The sequence below is a fragment of the Coloeus monedula genome, assembly GCF_965178545.1.
Source record: "Coloeus monedula genome assembly, chromosome: 4".
NCBI classification, from domain to species: domain Eukaryota; kingdom Metazoa; phylum Chordata; class Aves; order Passeriformes; family Corvidae; genus Coloeus; species Coloeus monedula.
This window is the reverse complement of record NC_138784.1, coordinates 72,844,512-72,865,255: the sequence shown is the minus strand read 5'-3', so window position 1 is coordinate 72,865,255 and position 20,744 is coordinate 72,844,512. Positions and strand designations below refer to the sequence as shown.

The following is a 20,744-nucleotide window of genomic DNA, read 5'->3' as shown; positions in this document are numbered from 1 at the left end:
CAATCACAGGTTTAATTTTGTTCTCTGGTTTAAAGACTTTTTTCCCCCCTCATGTGTAATATCTGCCTATCTTCTGGAGATGGCAGCATTTCTTACAGCTGCCCAATAATCCTGTCCAGCCCCTGATCTCACTATTTATTCCTCATTCTAATCTTTCCACTGTCAGCATTTTTAACTGCATGTTAAGACGCTCATTTGGGATGCTCAGCATGGTGTGCCCATCTGCTTGGTACAAAGCATGGCAATATATTTATACACATAAATAAAACACATCTGCAGAGATAAAGGTGCAGACTTGGCTGGCAATAGCTCCTTCCAGTCAAGCTCTAAGATCCCAAGACCTTTGCTCACACTCAGAGCCGACAGAGTCCATCACTCACTGATAAACTGAGGTACTATCAGCCCACGTCTTGCAAGAGGAAGTGGTTTTCCCTATCAGAGTCCAACACAATCTTGGAGAGGAACTAATTTTCTCAAGTCTAGAAAAAGATTTGTCTGAAGGTTTGTGGATTAAAAATAAAATAAAAATCACCAGACCAAAAACTAAACAAAAAATAGACAAGTTCGTGAAACATAAATATTTTAGCAGCTGAAAAACAGGCAAAAAATTTTAATGTTTTCATTTTAAGAAGTGGTTTTTTTTTTTCAGGATAAAGTGCAGCTAGACTTCAGATTTTTAGAAATCTCAGGCAAAGCTGAATGTATTTTGGGCTGATTTTCCTCAGGCTGGACGATGGGAAGGCAATGACAATATGTGCATTGAATATGGCAATCATCTATCACTTAAAAAACCCCAATCCAGTTGTGAGCTGTCCTCCTCTTTTCCTGGCCAGTGCCTTTCCCCTGTTCACACCACATGGGCTGACACCATCTAGAAGTCTTGCAAAAACTTCATATACTTGATATTATCATTACATCTGCTCACACCTTCTCTGGCACAACCTTGTAGAAATCCCAAAGCTCTGCTGAGATGCTGCTATTTCTGCTAAACCACGTTGAAATTTTGGCCAGGATTAAACAAGGCTTTGCCAGTTTTCCTGGCTGTTGGCTGCAAGAGGCAAAATCCTCAAAGCTTTCCTCAACTTTCCCATCAGCTGGTTCAAATTTGGCCTTGAATCAGATTTTTTCCAAGCTCAAAATATTACGAGGATGGACAGATGTTTTCAAGCTGATGTATCACCCCCAAAAAAGGGGGAGGATGGAGCTAGGGGTGTTCAGTAGGTCCATGGCACAAACAGGCAGTAGAGCTGAGCATCCTAAAGGTGTGAAATGCCCATGTGCCAACCCCATGCTCCAGTCCAGGGCAAAGAAATCAGCCCTGCCCCTCAACAGCTAGTCAGAGAGAGAAAAAAACTGAAATTGCACTTGGAAAAAAAAATTATTTCAGGAGTTGAAGTAACCTCTGAGGAGATATTTTGATGAGAAATCTGAAAATACTCATGGAAAACAGAGCCTGAGAATTTTCAAATTAGGACCACACTCCTGTTTTACAATTCTTTTCTCCTTCCTGCCAGTGTATGAGATTTTTCAGTCAGTATTAAGCCCATGAAGGTAACAGAGCATGTGAAAAGGGCTCACCACCAGGAGAAAACATATAATACAACAGTAAAGCAGAAAATAAACATTTCTGTAATGTTTTCTTTTAAATTGCAGTAACGATTACTTCTCTTTTGGGTTGAGATAGTCTCCTCTGGTGCTATTTTGTGCTACAAGTCAAAATGCCTCAAGATTTAATTTGCATTTAGGTAAAGGGTGTTAATAAAACTTGGTCAATGATGTAAAGAAGCAGTTAGAAATAAAAGTGACTTTCAGAAAGGGAAAGCCTATTTTTATGGCAGAAGATCAGTGAAATGCAAAAAAGAATAAAACATAAGCACTGGGGTGCTAGTCACTGTTTGGGCATTACTGATTTTAGGATCTCACAGAATTATAAACATGTTTTTCCTCCTCTTTAACATAACAGCATCCCTTCAAATCTAATGCAGCAGAATATTTCTCTGAGCTTGTTGTTAAAATTCACACTATGTAATTGTGTCAGCTGAGTATCTGGATACAGAGATGACTGCAGTAAAATAAAACAGTCAAATTCAAAAAGAGATTAGACAAAAAAAACCAAACACCATGGGCTTGCATTTATTCTCATGCAGTAAAACAAGAAAGGTATTCTGAGTTTTGAAAACACTGATCATTCAGACCCCACAGGAGTGAAGAGAAGCTTTAAGTGCCTGGTACCAATTAAAACCTGTCCAGCTTTACACAACTGAGCACTCATTACCTGGGTGGAGGTGAGGAAGAACCTCATCCCAGAGCTCAGACAACTGTCAACAGATTACAGGACTTTTTTTTTTTCCCCTTCTGGAAACATGTGGACTACTGAGGTCCTTGTTTTGGTGTAGGAATATTCCTGTTTTTACTGTCCTTTGCAGAGACACTCAGCACCTGGAGCAGCTCAGGTAAGCCAAAGCATGAAGGATTCAGAAAGGCATTGGCACATATGTTCCTGTTTGAAGCTACTTGTCTATCCAGTGAAACTTTTAAAAAAAAAAAAAAGTCAAATTTTCAATATTAAAATCCATAGAGGGACTTTACACAGCAGTGCTGTGGCATCTGCCCATGGCAGGGGGGTTGGAAATAGATGATCTTTAAGGTCCCTTCCAACCCAAACTATTCCATGATCCTAAAATGATTGCTATAGAAGACATTCTGACTGAACCATGCTGTCCTTTGAGCCACGAAAGACCATCCAAGGCTTCTCACAGCCCCCCTGCTCTGGGTGGCTTTCATGCATTGAGTGATCGCTGCTGGCTTGCAAAGGTCAGAGGAGAAAAAATAGGAGCTGAAAATCAATCAGAGCCCAGAGCAGCTTTGGGCTTGGCAGCCCCATTCCAGCTACTCTTTTTGTGAACTTGGGGGAAAGATGGGGAGATCACACAGCTTTAAGTGGCAGTGAGGGCTTGGGATGAGATGGATGGAGATTCTTTCTCCATGACAGGATGGCAATCCTGTGCTGCTGCCCGTAAGTGTAGAAATAAATTGACAGGGTTTTTGAGCCTGGCACTATGAATTTTTCAGTCACTCATTGCTTTTCCATCCTTCAGGTTTTCCATGGCTTCCAGGCTGGAAGCACACCCTTAAAAGGTCAGTAAATCCCACCTGGATCCTGACACGACTCCATTTGGTCTCTCCTCTTTTTGCCATGGTCTCATAAGGGAAGTGGACACTTGCAGGCCTGCACTGCCTGAACCCAGAGCTGCAGAGTGTCCCTGCTGTGTCCATCCTGAACCTGACCTACAGCTTCCAGACCAGGCTGGACCAGGCTGGAGCACAGACAGCATGGTTCAGCTGCTGGCCTCAGTCAGCATCCCTCTGGAGATACAGGCAGCATTCCCTGGAGTAAAGGCCCCTCATAGAGCTGTGACTACTGTGAGTGTTTTATCTCTTCAATTAAATCTTGATTGTCTTTGCTTTTGGAGTTGTGGCATTTGTATTTTTCTCTGAAAACCAGCTGCTCTCAAGTAGGGAGTTAATTCCTTTCCTTGCCAGTCAAGGATCCATTCCCAGGACACACTATCCTCACTGTCAATCCCAAAGGAGTTAAACATGAATGCCTGGGCTCGGTGTCACCTCACCTAAGGCAGCTCCCAGATGTTCCCTGGTATAAATTTAACCTATCTTTAAACAGGTGCCATATCCCACAGATGATTGGGATATACCACAGGGGTTATATTTGTTTCTCCTGACCCTGCACAAGAGTCTCTCACTGAGCAGGTCCTTACTTCACACTGAGCAGTGGCTTGTGCCACTAAATCCTGAGGCTGAGCAGGGACTGGGAGCATCCTAAAAAAAACCCTGAGCAAGCATCCACGAGGCAGTGCTGCTCTGAATTGGAGATAAGAGATATCAATCATCTCTCAGGAGTTGTTTGAGTAGGTTGGACAGATGAGACAAACTCTCAAACTTCCATTGTTTCTTTCTACACCTTGTGTGTGCTTTGGTGTTAAGACTAATGGTTGTGGCCGTAGGAAAAGCTCTGGAAAGCTAAGCAGCTGGTGGATGTTGGCATGTAGGGCCATGAAAATATGTGTATTACTTAAATGTCACTTCAGTTTTGGTTTGGAGTCACAAATGAGATTTCAGGTGATACTGTCCCTCTGAACTGCAGAACCACCAGTGCCTGATGCCATTTAACAGTAACTGGGGGCAAAGAAGTGAGTGATAGCATGTTTGTCCTCCAAACCCAGAGATTCTCGAGCTGGCTTTGATCCAGGCTAGCTGCAGCACAACGCTTCATGGTCTGAGAGGTTCAGATAACACATCAGTGTGGGCACATCCTTACCCTGGCTGCAGGTGTAGCCTTTGCACATCCTTGGCCCAGGGTACCAGGATGCAGATTTTAACAGCAGATTTTAATCACCTTTACCTCAATGAGCCTGGGATGCCATAATCCTCAAATACACCATCCCACCCCCAGATTAATGTGGGGAAAGCAGATTAAATTTCTAGAGCCACTTCCCAAGTGCTTAACCTTCCCTTGGCACCACTTCCTGTCCAAAGTACACCCCAGAAGGCTGAAGCCCTTGCCAAGTATCTGTATTTCAGTAAAGCATTCTCAGACTGTGGAATATCCTTGTCTTACCTTGGTCTGGAACGTGCAGAAGACATGAGTCAGGAATGGGTGTTCCCAAGCCAAGGAGAGGACCCTCTTCTCCACCATCGTACACTCAACATCATCATCCATCAGCACCACATCCTTCTTCAGGGCTTTCACAGCAAAATACTGGTCTGTGCTCTTCAGCTCGGCCAGGAACACCTAAGGTGGAAACAGCTGCTCAGAAAGAAGGATTATCTCCTCTGAGAACAGCCATGTGAGGGTGGGAGCTGAGCTCCTGGGAATTCACTGGGGTACACCTTAAAAACCTTAATGTCTAAGGCCCCATTCTGCCATTAAAGACTTTGTAGGCTTTGAGTTTGCTCCCCACACCCAGAATAGTTTTCTGAAGTTGAGCCCAGGGGAAGGATGAGAAGTTCTTGGCAATTGCAGGAGGAGGGTCCTACATGCCCAGATGGACAGGACAAGCCAGAGAGCCAACACCTCTGATAACAGAAACCATCCTCATGCAAATGCTCCTGAGATACATTTCCTGTTTTCTAACTTCAAATAACAAAACACAGAATATTGCTTTGTCAGCATTTGAAATGCAAATACCCTGCACCAGATCCTCAGCAGCTGGAAAATTATGTCCACCAGTAGTTAGACCGGTTTTTATATCAGATGCCTTTCTCTCCTTCCTCCCAGTCAGCAGGTCTGAGCAAACAGGGTGAGTTCCCCATGCTTTTGCAGAAGTTCTTCTCTGAGAATGGGAAAACACATCCCAGAGGAGTTACAACCTCTGTCTGTTTTTATAGGCAGGGGAAATGAGGCCTGAAGCAGAAGAGAAAGGTTTTGTAGAGACCACAGAGCAAAGAAGTCCCTGCTGGAAGGCAGTGACAGTACTGATCATCACACTAACAGCCTGTTGACCCTGTTTCTATAGACTGACTAAATGTGTAAGATTCATCAAAGAGGTCTTTGAAGTTCTTTACCAGACACTATTTATTGAGTGAGCTCTGACATGTTTTAGCCCTGACAAAAGTTTTATTTACCCTTTTGGCTACTGCTGCATTTCACTTTGTAGCACCAGACAGAGAGTAGAGCCTAGAGCCTCCCTCTGTCTCTGCACTGAATGACCAGAAATGCTCACTGTGCTGATGCTGCAGGCACCCTTTTTACCCTTGTTTTTGTGCTGGGCACTGCTCTCCTGGGGAAACTGGGGAATGTGCTACATTTGTGACCTGTGCCGTGACTTCCAAGGAGCAGATAGGCAATGCCAGACCTCATGCAGAGGTGGTGGTGGGACACATCCTCATGGATCTGGCTCCCAACCTCCCAGGACCATGCAGAGCTGGAGAGACCCCTCAGGCACTGAGATCTGCACACCCTGTCCCCTCTATGGGGAAGTGAATCTCGCTCCAAGCAAATGAGGGCTCCAGGAGCGACACCAACACAGGAAGCTTGTGGGCGACTTTTTGTTGCAGAAAGACACAAGATGCCCCATCCTCTCCACACCCGCAGTGTGCACTTCAGAGAGATGCAGAAGCTTGCAGGCTTGGAGAATCCACGTCAGCATGAGGGCTAAAATAAGGCACAGAATCTGCTTCAGTGGAGCCATTCAAACACCTGATCAACCTCATCACATTAGACCTATTTTGAGGAATGGTTTAGATTAGAAGACCTCCAGAGGTCCCTTCCTTCCAATAAAAATGTTTCTATGATATCTATGCACTTGAGTCCAGGATCTGGAATGTGGGTTTTGGGGTATTCTGGCTTAGCGTGAGATGCCTCAGCTCTGGTTCCCATGCAAACTGTGGACATGACAGGTAGACACAACTCTTTCTAGTGGAAAATATCCCTGAGTTGGAACTAGGTGATCTTTAAGGTCCCTTCCAAGACAAACCATTCTATGACTATGATTTTCATGAAAAATGAACACAGCAAAATTTTTGACCACTTTAAGAACTGGCTGCAGCAATTGCTCCAGATCATTTAGCAGGCAAAAAGCAGCCCTTTGTCAAGGCACAGTTTCCCCCTTGGAAAGATGTGGGATGTGAGCAGTGTGATCCATAATGATAATCCTCCTTATTGGCTGTGGAAATACAATGGTGAGTCCCCCTGAAATTGCTTCATGCAGCTTTGTGCTGGCACTGAGTAACATGAGTCCCCGTCCAGGGGAAGTGCAAGTGGATCTGCAATGAGGAGAAACAATCCACAGATCATCAGGATTAATTAATCCACTGAAAACAGGTGGTTCTTGTTTCAGAAGCACAAATTCTTGGCTGTTGCAAAATTTGCTTCACGCTCCAGCACAGATCAGAGCTGGGAAAGAGAAGTTACTGTTCCCAGTTGGGGACCTGCTGATCTGGAGAGCAGAGGTGATCCACACTCAGCTTCTCAGCTCGTGCTTCCACCTCCCTATGAAGAGGGACAGCACAGAGACCTGTCCCACCAGCTCTCTGTGGAGGCCCAGGACCCATCAACCTGTGGAGAAGGGGAAGTTGAAGCCCTACCTGGGGCATTCCTGTCCTCTCATGGGCAGTCATGAGACAGCAACTAATGGGACAGAGAGAAGGACAAGGCAAGGAGAAGATGAAGTTCAGGATTCAGCCATGCCAGAGCAAGGATTCTTTGTAAACTTGGAGATTCATCAGCCATCACAGCCCTGGCAGCAGGGCCAGGGCAGTGACACCTGTACTGGGCACTGGTGAGGCCACACCTCAAATCCTGTATTCCGTTTTGGGTCCATCACTAAAAAAAGACATTGAGGGGCTGGGGAGTGTCCAGGGAAGAGAACAGAGCTGGGGAAGGGGCTGGAGCACCAGGAGGGGCTAAGTAAGGTGGGAGGGCTCAGCCTGGGGAAAAGGAGGCTCGGGGGGACCTTGTGGCTCTGCACAACTCCCTGACAGGAGGGGGCAGCCAGGTAGGGGTCAGGCTCTGCTCCAAGGGAACAAACAACAGGACAAGAGGAAACAACCTCAAGTTGTTCCAGGGGAGGTTGAGATGGGATATTAGAAAAAAATTCTTCACTGAAAGAGTGGTCAGGCATTGGAAGAAGCTGCCTAGGAGACTGGTGGAGTCACCATCCCTGAAAGTGTTCAAAAAACATGCAGATGTGGCACTTGGGGACATGGTTTAGTGATGGCCTTGGCAGTTCTGGGTTAGCAGGTGGATGCAGTAACCTTAGAGGTCTTTTCCAGCTTAAATGGTTCCATGTTTTTTCCCACGTGTCCCTTCAAACCACATGTTATTTAGTGCCACACAAAGCAACATGCAAATGCACACAGAGGTGTCTGAGTCCCAACACTTACCTTGCCAAAACTGCCCTTCCCCAGCATCTTGTGTAGGACAAAGTCTTCGATGGTCAGTTTTAACTGCACTTGGTGCTCTTGCTGTTCCTGGGACTGTTCTCCCGAGTCAGACTCTATGAGAGACTCCCCCTTCACCGTGCCCTCCACCGGAGTCTCCCAGGAGATGCCTTGTGGCTCTGCAACACACATCAAAGCACTCAAATAAACTCCTGGTCAGGAGCAGAAAATCCCCAGAACACTCACAGGTATTGTGTTTAGAGGTTTAAAAGAGTATTTCAAACAAATAGAAGCATGGTGGCCATGTCTAAGTAGATTGGCTCTGCTCCCACATTGCTTTCTCTCCAGAGAAGACTTTACTCCAGTGGAAATTCCATCTTCTTCAGTGACTTTTTTTCTTGTTTAGAAACCACTTTACAAACCCCTTCATCTCTCTTTCTGTTTTGTGGCACCCAACCCTTAATTTCTGGCCACCTGTCTTCTCCAGCCCTTCTTGCTGCTTGCCATTATGATATGGTTCCATTTTTTCAAGGTCTTTCTTTTCAAAACCCTAGGGAAAGCCACATGAAAAGGTGGGATGGTATTTTCATGTTGTGTTCCTGCTCTGGATGTGAAGCAGTCCAGATCAACCATTCCAGCCAGCCTGGAGTGGAATCACTCAGAGTTTTTTCAATACTCTACTAACTGGATTTATAAGAACTTGTAAGAGATTTTGTCCCTCGCTGGATTTATCCCATTGCTGTAGCTGTTCTAAAAGCATGAACTGCAAGAACACTACTCAGCAGACAAACAGACCCACATGTGAAACAGATGTGAAACCATCTGGGGCTTTACTGATTCACATCAGCCTAGCCACTTCTACTTGAAGGACAGAACAAAAATAAGCACAGATGGGGACATCATTCATTTCTCCTTGGGGGCCAAAGGGCACAGGCTCTCGTTTACCCTCCTAAACATCTGTTCTTGTAGCATAGACAGCTGTGACACCTGGATCAGCTCCTGGGTGAGTGAAGTGGGGATCTACCAATGGTTTTCAAAGCTACTGGAAGTCAACTTCCACCCAAAAATATGAAATCAGAAAGAGAATTGGCCATGGCGATCAGAAGGATTCCAACTATCCCATTTAGAGCTTGGTTTCTCTGAGTTTCTCTGAGTAAAGTACTCAGATTTTTAAATCTATGAGGCCCAAGCACAGCATAAGCACATTATTGCTGGTGGAGGGGTGAGATGTGCTCAAGCACAAGGTCAGAGGAGTTTTCAGGGGTCGACTGAAGGAGTGGTGGTTGGTGTATCATGGCACCAGAGGCTGGGATGGCATGGGGGAAGTGTAGGTCTCTAGAGAAGGAACCAGGCTGGCATCCAGGGTCTCTGCCATGTCCAAGGGATGTGGCTGGGAAGAGTCACTGATATCCTGGGATCAGAAAGGGTCTGTCTTGCTCTTGGCTGGGGGGCTTTCATGAACAATTCACTAGAAAATAAATTCCCCACTTGTGTCACCTCCAACTAACCACGCACAAACCAAACAACAACAAAGCTGCTGCCCCGTATCACCAGGAGGAATTACCTTTTTTTCCTGTTGTAGATGCTGGCAAGGCCTGAAGTGGTGTCACATCCTTCACAGGAACAGGGAAGCCAATTTCCAGAGGTCCATCCCTGGAGATCTGTTCACTGTCACGCTGGCAGCGAGCCTGAAGCACAGAAAACAGGAAACTTTTGAGCCAAAAGTCATGTGCCAAGCTCATGAACAACACTGTGGCTTCTTGAGTGTGGCTCACAAAAGCCAAGATCTAGAAGACGTCTTTGCTTATGAGATGAGCATTTCAAAATGCTTGAACTATTTACCTGCTGAGTGCTCTCTATCATTGCCAGAGCTTCAGCCATCAGTTTCTGGTTAACTCCACAAAGATTTGCTACTTTTGTCTGGCACTTATGGTGGACGTTCATGCCACACGCTGAAAGAAAGAACAGGAGGTGTCAGGACAACGAAGACTGTAAAAAGTTGGGCAGGAACATGCACTGATGCTGGCCAGGGGCAGAATTTAGCCACTTAAAGAGTTCAAATGTCTCTTGAGATGGCATTCAGGTCATTTTTTTGTTCTCTGTGGAGACTATTTTTGTATTTCCTTCTGGCCAGAGGTTGCATTTCCGCATCCATCAGCCTTTGCAGGTACAGGCTACCAAAACTCTACAGTCTGTTAACTCAGAGACAAACTGTAATCACAGAACAGGATCCTCCCATTGGTGTAGGATTGGGAAGACAGTGAAGTGTCTTGGGTCTGATAGTGGAAATAGAGCTTGCAAATTGATACTGGGGGTCATTTGGGAAGATCAACATTGTTGCTGTGGTGTTCTTTGCCTCTTTGGAAAGCAACTCATCCTCCTTCTGGATCAAATATCTCTCTGTACATAGACAGTTGTCCTCGTTCTTGAAGAATGATTTTCATTGAAGGATAGTCCTGTAGACCATTCCTTCATCCTCCTGGATGCCATCTTATACTGGCTTTGCAAAGAAGGGTGATAAATGAGATTGAGATTTGGATTTTCAGACTGCCACCCTCCAAAGACAATGACCCCTCCCGTGCTCAGCTGGTGCCACCTTTACCAGGGACTCACCATCACACTTCAGCCCCTGCCGTGCCAGGCCCCAGAGGAGAGTGCCACAGTGCTCACAGAAGGTGGGACTCTTGTAGTTGTAGACCTTGAAGCGGTGGGGCATGTCAATCTTGAACCTCTCCTTGTGGAACTGCAAGACAAAAGCCAGGCTGAAAATCCACTCCTCATTCCCACCTCAGCTCCGCATGGAAAACCAAACGCGTACTACAGAAGCTGGGTTGTCTACTGCCCTCTTTTCCTTGGGTATGACTGCCAAGCAGAAACTGTCTATCAGGCACACAAACCCAAATTTTGATACATAATAACTGCAATTCAGAGGGAATCGGGTCATTTCATCCCTGGCCTTGACCAAAGAACTGCTTGTGCCTCATTTCCATACTCAAGCTCCCCTAACACTCACTGGGAAAACACTGGTACTTTTCAAAATTATTCACCTCATCTTGTAAAGGATGGGTACACTTGTTATCATGAATCACTCCTTGGAAGAGCCTGTTTTAATTCTTTTAGTACGAAAGGTGATGACAAAGTTGGTTACATCTACCCTGGAGATGTCAGAAGAGAAGCGAGAGGAATCTCATCTCTTTAAAGTAGTAGAAGGACAACAGGACCCAGGGTGGGACTGAGAGTAAACAGAAGTTGTAGGACACAAGGGAAACAGAATAGTACTATCAGGAATTTAAGTTCTGGTTTTGTCTACCAAAAAGCAAAGTTTAGAATAAACTGATATGAGAAAAATAAAGCAAATAATAGTGGAGATGTCAGACCTCCCACTGACTGCTTCAGATAACACAGAATGGGACGTTCCAGCACAAATCTGAAAATTCAGCCTGATATCTGGCCTGACATTGGATAGGGAAGAGTTTTCTCCAGAAAATCTCCACCTCATGTCCATGACTTCCTTCTGAGTTATACTTTATGCATTAGAAAAATGTCAATTCTGATTCAGCAACTGCTTATTCTGCAGCTGCATTTGATTAAATCTTAAGTAGGAGGTAATGAAACCACTGGGAACATAAAAAGCAAAGGGCACAGATCAGATCACAAAGTCCTTAGTTCAGCAGGACCTTTTGCTTCATCAGAAGTTGCTTTGCAGTGATGTAGGAGAGATCTGAATGGCACTGAATATTTCTAAAAAAGAGAATAATAATTAATAATAACAATAACAGTAGTAATAATAATAATAGTAATAGTAATAGCACCTACCATTGTTTCCCTGCTATTGATTGCTGATCCTGTACACTTGGCTATTACTTTATCAATGCACTTCTTATGAATGGCAGCGTTACATTCTGCAACAGTAAAGGTGTCAGGATGTTAATAAAGAAATTCCTTAAGAAAAGATTAAGTAAATAATGACAATAAGAAAATAAAAAAAAAAGTTTCTTACGTCTGCATTGATAGCCTTGTTTATTCAGACCCCTGAAATAAACAGAGAAGTGGTTAATTCTGAGTTGTCTGAATGCCTCAGCAGAAGAAAGGAGATCAGCATTTACGAAAGAAAGAGAATAAAATTGCTCTGCTTTTTATCGTTCTTTGCAGAGCTTATTTAATTTCATTATCTTCATTCAGTCTAATGGTGGAGTGATTCTCTGTTCTCACAGCCTTTTCAGCACACATTCACATTCTGAGTTTCACAATATCCAAACAGCAAACTGGACCGATGAGAAATGCCTGTGCATTTGGCCAAACCCAAAAATATTTGTAAAGAATAAACTGAAAAATGATGGGAATTTTCACAGTTGGAATTACAGCTGCAAACCACATCCTTGAATTGGTGCAATAACCCTGCACATAAGGTGTCAGGGGTCCTACAGCAGGAGCCCAGATATTCATCAGGGAATCACAGAATCTTTAGGTTGGAAAAAATCATCGAGTCCAACCATTAACCCAGATCTGCCAAGTCCAACACTAAACCATGTTCCCAAGCGCCACACTGACACTAGAACTGGTTCCTAGGGTTAAAAGGAGAAGCAGCATGGATCCATTTTCATTTACCATACAAACTCATGACACACAGAGCAGAAGGTGGGTTGTGGAAAGAAGGTGGCTGTGAACTCGTGACACTTGACATTGTGGATTTTGGCCTGTTTGATGGCTCCCCTGCGCTGGTGCAAGGAGAAGAAGCCCTCAGTCTCACAGTCAGCCAGGTCCTTTGCATCTGGTAGGAGAGGAAAGATATTTAAGCATACCCTGTCCTGATCAGGTGCCTTGAGAAAATGCAGTTGCCCAAACACTATGTGACTGAAGCTGATGATTCACTCATGGGAATGACTACTTAAAGAAATATAATGTTATGAAACCCACACAAGTCTCATTTGGATGGTTTTTATCCACCATTCCTACACTAAAATGTCTTTAGACTTGGGACTCTGAGCTCTCTTGGCTATTCATAGTGCTGCTTTTGAAATGTAGAACAAAAATTTCCCAAGGAGAGATAGTTTAAACATTAAACTTTAACTTTGTATGGCACCGAAGAAGCATGCCTAAAAAAGGTGAAATTACATAAAAATTAAAAATTACTGATATATGGACACAAACACACGTGTATACATACATATATATATGGGTATTTAACAGAATCCTTTCTGTGTCCGTATACATGTGCATCAATAAGCAGATATTGAGGTCTCTAGGATATTCTTCTTGTTATTTTCCCATGCCAACAATTGCTTTGCTGTTTGCTGTGCCCTTGCTGTTATTCACAGCTCACCTTTAAGCTTTTTGGAACAGCAAACAAACCACTTCTGACTTCACATGAACTCCTGCACTTCTAGACACGCTTGTGCCTACAAATCTGAGATTCACACAGGAAATCAATCTCTGCTTTGTTTCACTCCTGCATTGCACAGCAAGTCACAAAAGTAATCTGTGGCAACTGGCCCTCTGTGTGATCTGATGCTGATCTCGGTATTTGCAATAGAAGCACAACTTGAATTTTCCATGCTTTGGCCTCTCTGACACCTTATAACACACAAGTAGACAACAGCAGTCCAGTCTATATTAAAGGGAGGGATGGTTCAGAAAATATCAGCATGGCCATGGCTGCTTTCAGTGCTTCTCTGTTTCTCTAAATGGAAGATCCTTCCAGATATCTGCACCTCACAGCCTCACCCTCCACCTGAGGGTATGTGAATTTTGGCAATGAAAATGGGAGAATAAGAGCAAGCATTTGGATTCAATCCATTTCTTCAACAAAGCAAAATGCAGCCCTTTCCATGAGAAATTTTCCCTAATATCCAACCTGAGCCTCCCCTGGCCCAGCCTGAGGCCGTTCCCTCTCCTCCTGTCCCTGTTCCCTGCGAGCAGAGCCCGACCCCCCCGGCTGCCCCCTCCTGTCAGGGACTTGTGCAGAGCCACAAGGTCCCCCCGGAGCCTCCTTTGCTCCAGGCTGAGCCCCTTTCCAGCTCCCTCAGCCGCTCCTGGGGCTCCAGCCCCTTCCCCAGCTCCATTCCCTTCCCTGGACTCACTCCAGCCCCTCAATGTATTTCTTGTAGTACATAAATTACAGTGATTTCAGAGGAAGCCAGCTTCTTATGTATCTGTTCTGTCTTGTTTAGCATAATGGGAATATCTGCCATTTAGTGGTAAACCAGCCAAAACTCTGCTTTGCAAATCACAGAAGAATAGTCAGTCTTCATCCCCACCACACAATAAAAATGACTTTTCTGGAGTTTTTGTTTCAAACAGTTATGTTTGTCGTTATGGATCAGTCAGTAATAACATAGGCACTGCTTTTAGTGAAGACACCACATCTTCCCCACAGCCCAGAAATCACAGCTATAAATTAACAAACACAATCACTTGCCACTTATTTCCAGGAAGTATCTTGCATTCATCAGCATTCGCCCTTGAGGTTTCAGTTCTAGCTGGTTGAGATAAGTGAAAAACAAGAAAAAAAGTCCATTAAACAGTCACTCAGAGAAGGAAAAATCATTTCAGATGACTTTCAAGCGATCTCCTTTTCCCAGTGGGAACTGATGAACAGCAATGAATGCTGATTTTTGGGTTGCTCATACCCATGTGAGGCAACAAGGCAGGGTAGGAGCATCTGCAGAGAGAGGAGGGTTGATCACCTCATATCAAACAAGCAGAGCAGCATGATAGGAGAGATGAATGTGATTAAACCACAGAAGATGTAGGCAGTTTTGAGACACCAGATTAGCACCAGTACTATCTATAGAGAAAACTTGTTCCCAATGGACCCTGCAAGAGGAAAGTGGGAGCACTTCAGAAAACCCAGCCAGCTTCAGACAGCTGATGCTGAAATCTTTTAGGCACTCAGTTCTGCAAGTCTAACTTCTTTACAGTCAACGTGAGGGATGCTACAAGCTTCCTCAGGCATTTTTTTAGGGGCCTTCCCACTGGACTTGGCAATTCCCACCTACCTGACTCGTTATCCGTAACAGCTTTTGGAAATCTGAATCCACTGGACTACGTATAAACTGGATACTACATTTTAAAGACTTCTGTCAAGATCTTTCTTGCTTGGACTGCCAGGGAACACAACCTTACATTTAGCATTCTTGTGAAGACTGTTCAAATTTACTCCACCGTAACTTCAGTGATTTTTAAGGAGTTGCTCTGACATAACTGAACTCAGGCAGCTGTGAATCAGCTACTTGACATTAGATTAAATTTTTAAAGCTGTTTCCCCAGAGAGAATAAAATAACTCATGTTCAGCCACTCATGCTACCACTTGTTCCCAGTGGGTCTCCTCAGCAAAGATTAATTTGTGGGCACAGCTCACCTGAAGCAGGATCCTCACTAGCGCAGGGCACATTTCAACACAGCAGCAGCAGGTAAAATAAAAGTGCCAAGCTCTTCTCTTCTGACAAGTCTCTCCCTCAAGTCACACCCAAGTAGTCTCAAAACATTATTCCTTGGGTGGCAGCCAGTACCTGCTGTCCTGCTGGTGACAGCCACAGCCCAGCACGGACACAAGGCATCCCCTTACCCTGCAGCAGCTCCCCAGCACATCCTGCAGGAGAGGATAGCGATGCTCACCCATATCTCTGTCTTCCCATTGCTCTTTTTGCACCTCTCTGCCAGCACCTTGAGCTCCACCGTGGTCTCTGAGACCATTTCAGCACTTTTGTCCTTGACCACGATGTGCATGACCCGGCCGTTGTTGATGTGGGCATCAAAAGTGCTGTTCCAGGGTGGATACATGGTGGGCTTCTTCTGCACGTACACTTGGCCATTCTCTGTCAAGAGGGAGAATACAAATCCATGCAGTGAGGACAGTTCATGTTACCAAATACAGACATCTACCCTAAAAAAATGTAATATCCACCCTAGACTCCGTCAGCTCTGTAGAGGAGATCTTTAATGCAGACTCCAACACCATAAATGCGCACTTCTAATCAGGTGAATGTCATCCCAGACAACCACCTTGTTCATCCTCTGTCCCAAGGCACTGCAAAATGAGACAGGTTTGCTTCAGACCCCCAAAAATCTGGGTGCACTTTGGGATTAAGGTTCTGCTGGAGCACATGCCCAGCCCAGTAGCCAACTAAGGGGTGTTAAAACATGAACTGTCTTGCAGACCTGCAACCACCCCACAGGGATGTAGAGTTTTCAACGAAGCAAACTTCCCCTGATGCTTTAATTCCTCTTCCCTCACAGCATCTTAAAATGTTGATGGGTAAAAGAATGGGCATCTCTGAGGCTTGCAGAGGGTTCTCTCTAATTGGGTCTCTCTGAAAAGAGTCTCAGCCAGATTTATTTATCTCACAGAGCCAGTTTTACTCCATACAGCCCCGTAAAAGTATTGGATGCTTACTCAAGGTAAATTCTATATCACAATTACCCTCTGCAAATGTTCAACCCATCAAATGCTGAAGCTGAAGGAATAAGAGAAAAAAACAGGAGACCTGTGACCCCTGTCTAAAGACCCTGCTCCTATCTCCAATAATCCCAGCATTTCCCTCCTCTCACACAGCTGGAAAAGAATATGCAGCTGATAGCCTGGAAGGTGACATATGCTGAAGAATATTTTTCCCTATATGAGAGGACTAATTCAGGTGTCTTCCCTCTGCTCAGCTTTGATTTACACAGGCAGGAACTCCAGGATATCTAAGGCTTGTGCTACACCTTCAGGATAGATTAAAACTGGCAAATACGCTCCAATGTTATGGAAAACGGGAGAGAAGGAAAAGAAAGGCAACAATGATTCCTGATTATGTGATATTCACCTCAGGAAATGAGAGAATGTTTACTGAGGAAAGAACAAATATCAGGGCCATGAGATTATACCAAAAATCTCCCTTGACCACTCTGTACGTGGAGAAATGGCTGCCAGAGCTTCTACATAAGCTACACTCACTAGACTGATTTGAGGTGCAGCTTCCTGAGGACAGCATCCTGCAATCAGCACTGACTGGCTGAAATTCCACCCCATGACACCACACCTGGCTCTCACAAAGCAGTTCTGCACTTGGTCCCATCATGTAAACTCGATTTAAGCTCTGACCATCAGCACTGGTCTGCATCACAAATTGAGCGGAGATTGTTGAATCATTAAAGTTGGAAAAGACCTCCGAGATCACCAAGTCCAATCTTCACCCAAAACCCACCTTGTCCACTAAACCACATCATCTAGTGCCACATCTACTCAGGTTTTGAACACTTTCAGGGATGGTGCCTCCACTATTTCCCTGGGACAAATGATCTGATTCCCAGATCATTCCTGCAGCGCAAAACAACTTCTCAACCTCCTGCCTGGTGTGATAAGCAGTTGTGCAGCTAAATTTTAGGCACAAATACAATTTCCCCAAAGCTCAGAGCACCTCAGTCTAAGGTGAATCCACCTCTGTCACGAGGCTGAGTTTTCACATAGGCAGATTGAGGCAATCCTATACTGAGCTCATTGCCTTCAGACTTAATTCATTCCCATCAAGCTTGCAAATACATATCCAACACACTCTTTCAACAAAAAGCACAAAAAATCAGAGACAAAAATTAGACATAAACTTCCCAGCATCCCAGAAAACAGAAGTCTCAGTAAGGGACCATTATTTCTTTGCTGCATCAGTGAAAAAACCACAGATGTGAAGCACAGCACTTGCAAAACAAGTGCTTTCGTTTGCATTGCACTCCAGAACACCAGGCTTAAATAAACAAACCCTGCAATGTGAATGAACTGCCCGATATATGGGATCAGACAATCACCCCTGCTGCATCCCCGCTGATGGCTGTGGAATTCTGCCGGGGATTAATCTAACCCCGGGTTCCTGAAAAATGAAATAGCAACTGTCTTCCCAAGGGAGCAGCTTCCACTGTAGCTGGGAGTGCTTTTCCTGAGTTCAAACATGGAGCAGGATCTTCCATGAAGCAAATGTCACCAAGGCAGGTGGCAAAATGGCACCTGGCCAGGTGGCTTGTGAAGGCAGAAGCCACTTTTAAAGGGCAGACTCTTTTTATATCTGAGAGGCACATATAATGTCTGAAATATTTTGTCATCAATTATAAATTGCTGTAACACTTCCAACTGTATGGAGGTGTGGTTTGTTTTTTATTTGTTTCGGGCTGTTTTTTTTAAAGATTGTATTATGATGTGCCAGGGTCCCTTTTACAAAATAAGCAAGTGGAAAAATCTAAAAGGCTGCCCAAGATCTGTCCAGAACTTCTGAAATTCTTTGGGGTGATCTTGCTGTGACATCCCTGTGTCCACAGATGATGCTCATCACTCCCAGATCCCTGGGAACCTCTGTCCCAATGACTTTTTCGTTAGGTCTGGTCAACAAGAGACAGCCTTTGGCATGAACCCAAAGTCAAACTCCCTGTTTTTGGAAACCAAACACATTTATCATCTACCACTGTTCTGTTTGCAAAAACACACCCAGCCAAGCAAAAAAAATCCAAACCCAAAAATCCCCACACTTTGCCAATGCTAAACATAGAACCACAGCTTGGTTTAGGTTGGAAGAGACCTTAAAAACCATCCAGTTCCATCCTCCTGCCATGGCAGGGACACCTTCCACCAGACCAGGTTGCTCCAAGCCCCATCCAACCTGGCCATGGACACTTAGACTTGTCCTGCCGTGCTCAGTAATCATTTTTGCCCTGAAAAACATTTTAATGGCCAAGTGTCAGAGCAAAAGGCTGGTGGTCAGGATGATTTGCATCTCACACCAGCTGTGCAGCTGATCCACTCTTACTTCTTGGTCATGCTAAAATTTTAGCCAAAATTTGCATATCAAAGAACCAGTATATATATATATATTTTTTTTTTTTAAATCCCATTACAACTGAGTAGCAAGTGCTTTGTCAAATCAGGGAGTTGGAGAACAAACTATGACCAAAAAATAAAATCATGAAGCAGTTTAGTGGTGGAACTGGCAGTGTTGGATTAACAGATGACTTGATGGTCTTAGAGGTCTTTCCCAACCTTAATGATTCCGTGGTTCTACCTCAAATATGTTCAGCTAATGTTTGTCTGGAGACCTTTTGCCTTCTCGAAGCCTGTTAGAGCATGACAGCTCCTTGGAATGGTCATGTTGAGAGCATTCCTGGCATTTACAGTCAGGCTCATACGTCAGACATGGACCTCTGAGTGGTCTGTCTGGTCAGGGGAGAGCACGGGGCTTTTCAGGGTGTGATTCACCACACTCATCATGGATGTGTTCCTCAGGCTGGGATTGCTCAGACATCAACATCCAGGAATTATAGGGCAGATGGATCCTGTGGTGGCCTCACTTTCCTGAGTCCGCTTAAGGTAAAGTTGGTCATCCACACATTTAAACACCCTCCAGCATCAGCAGATTAACACTTCCCAAGGGTGCTTCAGCCCACCCTCAGAGGGGAGTCTGAGGTGAATCTGTCCCAACAGTTTCACTGATGTGTCCCTCTGGTTGTCCCACCACGCTCTTAGCAGTAAGCAGATGAAATTACATCCCAGCAAACAGAAATCTCCTAATAGCAGAATGTCACTTTTCCTATGTTCAGTCCTCGCTAATGGAGAAAGGTTCCATCAAACACAATTTTTAATTTCTTCTTGGTAGAGAATTTATTATAATGATAATGACAATAATTACAATTATTAGAGTAATAATTAAAATAATTCTAATTATTATAATAATTATGATCCTTGACTCTGAGGAGCACAAAAATTATATCCCTTAGAAAGTACTTTTGTGTTTGTTGGATACCAGAAAACACTTTCAGCTCTGTGTCAGACAAATAAATATAGGTCTGTTCTGACCAAATTGATTTCATTCACTTTCGAACTGACACAGATTTCAATTTGAGTTATGGCTTTCAAAAGCCTCATTAAAGCAAACAGCCAAGCTCTGCACAGAGCTAAAATAGAACGTATTTTCTGATAAAAGTGAGATCTTCGGGATATCTTGTCATGTAGTATTTTCTTTCCTTTTGAATTTACTATTCACCACATCTTCCATTATTATTTTAAGTATCATTTAAGGCAAGACAAAGTTCAATGTGATAAATGCTGACTCTTAAACAAAAAATGAACCCCAGTGAAATACTGAACTATTTTAAAATTCTAATTTTTTTAAACTACTTTAACATCCTCTGGGAATTAGAGTCATAGAGATTCTCAATAAGTAGGGATTTCTGAGTGGATTTTATTTTTCAAAGAATCACAGCAGGAAAATTAGAAATTTATCAAAGATTTAAGCTAAACATCAGCCAATATGAGTAATTCCCTAACACCGAAGGTCTTGCTCTTCATGATTCTTCAAAAGCACAACTGGGGAACTTTCCACCCTTTCAATGGAATTATTTTCATGCATAAGACATATAATAAATGTTTTCTGAAGGAGGACTCATCAGTGTCCTGATGAGAATCGGGAAAAGTGTGAAACAATCCATAGATCCAGACACAGCAAGCAGCTTCTCAGGAGGTTTCATTTTCAAACCTTTTACACAGCACAGCAATTACACAGAGAAATTAACTCTCCCTGCAAAGACTGGACTGTTTTAGTGCCTTTTTTTTAAAATTATGGAGGTGGCTGGGCCTGTCAGTTCTCCCCCACAAAAAATGTGATTAACAAAGATGGCCCTGCCAGAATATTTTAGGACACTCAGATTTCACCTGTCTGGAGTCCCACTGACAAACCAACAACTGCTCGTGGAAGGGTGAAACCAAATACAGCTCAGCTCATCTGCCTTGTCACATGCTGGGGCTTGTAATGTAGCTGATAATAACCTCAAACTGAAGACATGGATTTGTTGGGCATTCTCTTAAAATCAGATTGCCTTGCAGACC

The 20,744-nt window shown here is 44.0% G+C and overlaps 1 protein-coding gene across 1 annotated transcript in view; it reads right to left on the bottom strand.

Moving 5' to 3' along the window:
• Positions 1 to 20,744, bottom strand: part of PRKCQ (protein kinase C theta) — a 35,854-nt gene that overhangs the window by 14,354 nt on the left and 756 nt on the right. The window contains exons 2-11 of the mRNA XM_082280888.1: positions 15,518 to 15,717; positions 14,318 to 14,378; positions 12,508 to 12,670; positions 11,900 to 11,931; positions 11,716 to 11,801; positions 10,513 to 10,642; positions 9,742 to 9,851; positions 9,464 to 9,587; positions 7,903 to 8,078; positions 4,637 to 4,810 (exon numbers count right to left, since the gene is read on the bottom strand). Coding sequence (XP_082137014.1) covers positions 4,637 to 4,810; positions 7,903 to 8,078; positions 9,464 to 9,587; positions 9,742 to 9,851; positions 10,513 to 10,642; positions 11,716 to 11,801; positions 11,900 to 11,931; positions 12,508 to 12,670; positions 14,318 to 14,378; positions 15,518 to 15,717 — 1,256 coding nt within the window. The remainder of the gene's footprint in view (positions 1 to 4,636; positions 4,811 to 7,902; positions 8,079 to 9,463; positions 9,588 to 9,741; positions 9,852 to 10,512; positions 10,643 to 11,715; positions 11,802 to 11,899; positions 11,932 to 12,507; positions 12,671 to 14,317; positions 14,379 to 15,517; positions 15,718 to 20,744) is intronic.